We start from the raw sequence: 5573 nt of genomic DNA, 5'->3' as shown, positions 1-5573 counted from the left end.
GTGTGAAATGAAATCGTCAGAGCAGTTAGCGTATGCGAGAAATATCTGATGAATCCTGGCAGTAACGTGCTACTGTCGAAAATAGGTTGTAATTGTTTGCTATGCACATGGTTGCTGATGTCTTATTTTTTTTTATTGAAAACAAAGAAAAAGCTTTAGTATATCTTTTGCGCATAAGCAGTAGTAAGTACTACCGAATACGCGATCCTCTTAACGCAAAAAAAAGAGTATCGTTTTACTTCACCAAGGAAGCGAATGCTGTATCTTCGCCAAGCAAGTCGTTCCAGTACTTTATACGTGGCTTGAGATTTGATGTATACTGATTCGACTTGTTGTCCCAAACATTGAAGCATCGCGTCGCTCCTTTTGTTCCATGCATCAGGCGAGATTCCCACCAGTGTCCACAGGGCTGTCTGGTAAGTGGGGATCGCGTATAACCAGCGGCGACATACTTTCACACATTCGACACAGCCCGCTGTCCGATAAACGAGAAGATGTACTGAATGATTCGGGAGGCAAAATCGAGATCAAATCAGTCATATTACGTGTATGTGAAAGGGGACGCGCGAAAAGAAATTTGGCACGAGGCTTTTAATCGAACAAAGCCTGTATAACATAATCCGGACTCGTGAAATAATATGTCCGACAAAGGAAAAGCAAGTCGAACCAGGTAGCTCACCTGAATTTTATTTGGAAAAGGGGGACCCTGAAGATTGATCTATTGTAACCACCAGTAACTTCATTAAATCTATGCTATCATAGCGATACGCAGATACACATTAGAACAGGCTCTTTCTAAAACCATCGACTTCTCGATACGAAGGAAAAGGCTTCAATCAATACTCGGGTTTATTGTTTGCGAGCCGCAAAAGTCATATATAAGTAACGAATCGCTTGGCCTGGAAAACACAGCATCCCTGTGTGTGTGGGTGCGTGCATGTTTTGGTAGAGCAAATATATCATATCTTCAACAGGTCCCCCTGATATCTTTGGTGAGCGATCATCACTTTCAAATAGGTAACGCATACCTTGAAAATATGTAACGAAGTAAAGTTAAATAAGAAAAGGAAGAGAGAAGTGAAGGTGTAAGGGGAGGGAAAGAGCTGTTATAAGAATCACGCTTTAAAAGCAGGCACATCGGAAAGATCAGTGCAAGCTTTTCGATCCAGGTGAAACCCAAAATGATAAGAAAATTGTGTTGTGATAAGCTACGTGCAGGAAGAGTGAGAGAGACGTACAGCTGAAAAAAAAACATTCCAATTTTTTACAGATCTGACAATTATACAGGTCTGCTGGCGTATGCTCTGGCGTTGCCTCTTATAAAATAACCGACCATATCCTCGATAACAATTTTTTTCTTGACAATTGCTTTGGCAATTTAGGCGAACACAGAAAGTGAAAAAGAGTGCCAAAGCATTGTGATCGTGTTACTTTCGGCTACGATACAGAGCCACTGTCACTGTTCCCCGCTTTGTTTAGCACGGAGCTGTGAATGGATGGAGGGGGAGTAATTAGCTTTTTGTTCGCGAAAAAAGAAAAAGGAACTTGTCGTGCACATAAAAAAAAGGCGAGGCAAAAGCGGTAAAACGTTTATGCGGAAAGTGCGAAAAAGAAAAATATATTTTTATTTTGTTTATCATTTTCTTATTTGTGTGTAATAAATAATAAAAAAAAAGTTCGTTTTAATTATCCCAACATATACCGTTGGCATCACATGCACCCGAAGGTTCACGATCGGCTGCCGGAGTATATGACCACATTCCCACTGGTATATATTGCAAATTTTTTCTTCAGGGCGGACCACTGAATCTGCCGATCATCAGAAGAATTATGACAATAGCCAGCACAAGCAATGACCCGATCATGGCACAGAGCAGTGCATCTGTACTACAGACCAAAGCTGTACCAAAACGAACTGAAGAGAAGAGAAAAAAGAAAGGCGAAATTGCTCGCTTTATATAGACATTTTTCTCGTTCGGGACTTCAAATCCCCGTGAATTCTCATTGGCCCAGATAACGGGTTGCGTATCAACTTGTGGGTTGCCTACTATGGCATAACAAAAGATACAGCACCAAAGGAAATGAAAGGAGGAGTGGTACCTGATGGTCAAGTAGACAAGCGTGCTTCGGCGGTAGTGGTACGTGTCTCTCACCATGGGCTGCTGTACCTCCGATGCTGTCGCCGCTTGGTTGTGAGGGGGTCCGTGCACGGCACCGTGTCAAGCGAAAACAAAGACACGAATGTGAATGAGCATGTAGATTCACGGAAGAAATGCTTTTCTGTGAGCAATCAAATGGCAATACAGGAGTGATTGACAAGGTAAACAACTTAACAGATTCTACGGCATCAGTTGTTCCTGATCCAGCATTAGTAAACATTAAGAACACGATCCTCCCAGCAGCCAGTTTCTATTCTTCACCCAACAAGGTAAACAGCATGAGTATAGAGCGTAGTCCACAGACTATTCCATTTGATTAGTATCTTTTGATTGCATGTGCTGTGTGCGGGAATAGATACAACACACACTTGACTCCAACGCTGCAGTATATAAAAAAAGATCGTTATCTTTTACTGTGAAGCGTGCTTGTCTACTGTTGCTTTATAATTCTCGCCATCCGCCCAACAGTTCTCTGAACTACGCCGTGTAACCTCCCTCCATCCATTCCGAATTCATACTCTATCCAAGTGTGCTGCCGCAGATAAGCTGACCGCTCATGGTAAGTATACGCTGCCGCTAGTGAAACTGACTCACCCTTCATTGATTTTCATTGCTGCTGATAAAGTTAATCGGTTCGTTTGTTTTTGTGCGGGTTCTACGTTTTTTTTAGCAGCTTTCAAGATCCATTGGGACGATCAAAAGAATAACACCATAAACGATGACTTCCTACTGTACATCTTTTGACCCTTTTGCGCGTAACTCGTTGCTCCATTGATCACCTTGTTCACCCGCCATTCCTTTGTGCACTTTGAGTACCAAGTAAATTGGCCAAATCGTTGCGTAACAATGCGCTTTCACTCTACGGAGTTTTCGTTTCAAGGGAAAGCTGTTGGAACGTTCGAGGTTTGACACACGCATCACTTGTCACTATCCAAAGAAGAAAGATCTGTGTTGCGCTCTTCCTGAGCTCCTCGTTCCTAGACTACCTTTGCTTCCTGCTGACTCACGTCAGTACAGTATACCCGTCTGATGACATCGAACAAGATTCGATTTCGAACCCACTTGAACAACATTCCTGCTCGCTGCGTCCTATCGCAAACGTCCTCGAGAAAATCTGACAGCCGACTTTGCGATCGAGGACCTAATATCAGCTGCTAGACGAGCACCAAAACAAAGCAGTCCGGGTATAGGCAGTTTTCCATATTGCATGGTTGACGCAATATTTCAACATCCGCTTTATACAGATGACACTTTGGCATGAAAACGACACCAGCACCAAAACGACACTTTGGACACTTATAAAACAGCGCCAGCACCAAAACGACACTTTGAAAAACGGCACCAGCATCAAACGACACTTTGGCATGAAAACGATCATTGGTTTGAGCTTTGCGCTAACCCAATCTAATACACGCGCCCAGTCATCCTGCTGATAAGGTATCAATCAACTTGTATAATAATACTATCCGCTATTATCCTCATCCCCTGCTAGTTCTCAGGATGACGCGCATACTTTGTTAACTGTGCTACTGCTACTACCACTACTACGATAACACTTTATCTACACACACCATGCTGGCTTTGTCTTGGCTGTTCTAGATATATTGAAGGGCAGAAGTTAGCAGTAGCAGTAGCATTAAGTGAGCAGTAATGTAATAGGAGGTTGTCATGATCATCACGCGCATAATAATCTTCATCTTCTCTAAGAGAAAAAAAGTTTGTAGTAGAATCGTCTATAAGTCGAGCGTATCTTAGCTAAGCATATGCCCGTTGCTATTACAGTGAACCCCCGCTTTTTGCACCCCCGTTTATTGCAGATCCCCACTTATTGCAACTTTTTTGAGTAGATTCCCGCTCAACACTTAGTAAAATTGCAGATTCCTCGGTTTTTGCAGATTGCAACTTGGAAATCGGGACCTGCAATTTCCCGCTTCAGCCTTATATATTGTATATTAATCTCAAGCTTCAGAGACAGTGAGACTCGAACCAGTGACAAAAGAGATACACTATTGTATTCTATTATTTAAGAGCTTTTAAACTAAATAAGGAAAGATGTGATTGCCAGCTTATCGATCCCACTTGTGTAACATATTCACATTTTGCAGTCCCTCAGATTTTGCAACTTTTTTAACGGTATTCCCGCTGTTGCAAAAAGCGGGGGTTCACTGTATATGGTGCTAAATCTTCACGGTACATTACGGTACTCCTTCATTTCTCTATCATATTGATTATGTTGCAAGCAATTTTCTACAAATGTATCACCACTATGAATAGCCATAATAGATAGTCCTGCCCATTCGCATATTGAAGGATTATGTACTATTAAGATATACAGGACAACAAAGTGAACCACAAATAAAACATGTCTTATGGAGAGGGGGTCAATATGTACGACGCGGACGCGAAATAGCTTTCAATGGTGACCGTGTGCTCCCAGCGCGTGCTGCTAAAACATCATCTTCGTCAACCTCGTGCGCATAGCGTCGTTTTCGCAAAAGTGGCGGTGTTGTTAATGCTGCTGACGTTGTATTCTCTTTGTCGTTGTTGTTGTTGTTATTTTTGCTCTGATCTGACGATGATGGCAACGGTGACGGTGTGCGTTTACTCCTCTTCTCAGCTATCCCAGCGCTTGCTGCTACTACATATATCGTCTGCATCATGGCGTTGTTCGCGCCGATAATCTTCTTTGGCTACTGGATCTTTTACTGTGTTGGTATCTTGACCAATATTACGTAGCAATATACCTCTATTTTTGTTGTTGTCGTGGTAAAGTTTGTTGCCTTGGTTAGTAGCCAGCCATCCATTATTCATCGCTACTAAATTTATAAGCTACAGTAAACACCATATTGACTCATCCTGCCGTCGCATCTTCAGCTTCATCCGAGTCATTCGGCTCAATATTCTGCTCGTGTCGTAATCGCAGCATTCTGCAGTCGTTACATAGCTGATGGTGTCGAGCACCGAACCGTAGTTTGCCATTAAGTGTTCGACCAATAAATCGATTTTCCTGTGTTACCAAAAAAATCCATGATTTGATTTGTGTCAGTTGCAGGAGCGTGGTATGAGAGGATATACACACTTAAAAGCTAAATCTGCTACCCGACTACTTACCCATCCTATACAGTATACTCTAACAACTCAAGACATCATATCGAAAAATATGTTTCGTCCTCATCGGCAGTTGCTCCGCCAGCATGCCTTATGTATACCTGCAGTAATCTCAAACTTCTCTAATTCTATGATATGCATCGTGACAATAGATTGCTCATAGCTGTTATGCTAAATTTATGCTGCATGGTTACGATCATGCTGCATGGCAACAAGCATGTAGGGCTGTCATAGCAACGGTACTTATAACAACTGATTCATATGTAGACGACAAGTTTTTGGTGTGACAGAAAGGAAGAAGCGGCA

At 42.3% G+C, this 5573-nt stretch overlaps 1 protein-coding gene across 1 annotated transcript; it reads left to right on the top strand.

The window, feature by feature from the left end:
- Nucleotides 1-2272: 2272 nt before the first annotated feature.
- On the top strand, nucleotides 2273-2903 carry BDB00DRAFT_793786 (uncharacterized protein; the record flags this gene model as incomplete). The annotated part of the gene is made up of 3 exons (XM_053121251.1): nucleotides 2273-2428; nucleotides 2628-2718; nucleotides 2833-2903. The coding sequence occupies 3 exons, from the start codon at nucleotides 2273-2275 to the stop codon at nucleotides 2901-2903; spliced, it is 318 nt and encodes a 105-aa protein (XP_052972210.1).
- Nucleotides 2904-5573: the final 2670 nt, after the last annotated feature.

This window comes from Zychaea mexicana, assembly GCF_025766255.1.
Source record: "Zychaea mexicana strain RSA 1403 chromosome Unknown BDB00scaffold_249, whole genome shotgun sequence".
In the NCBI taxonomy this organism is placed as follows: Eukaryota; Fungi; Mucoromycota; class Mucoromycetes; order Mucorales; family Lichtheimiaceae; genus Zychaea; species Zychaea mexicana.
This window is presented reverse-complemented; position numbering and strand designations above follow the sequence as displayed.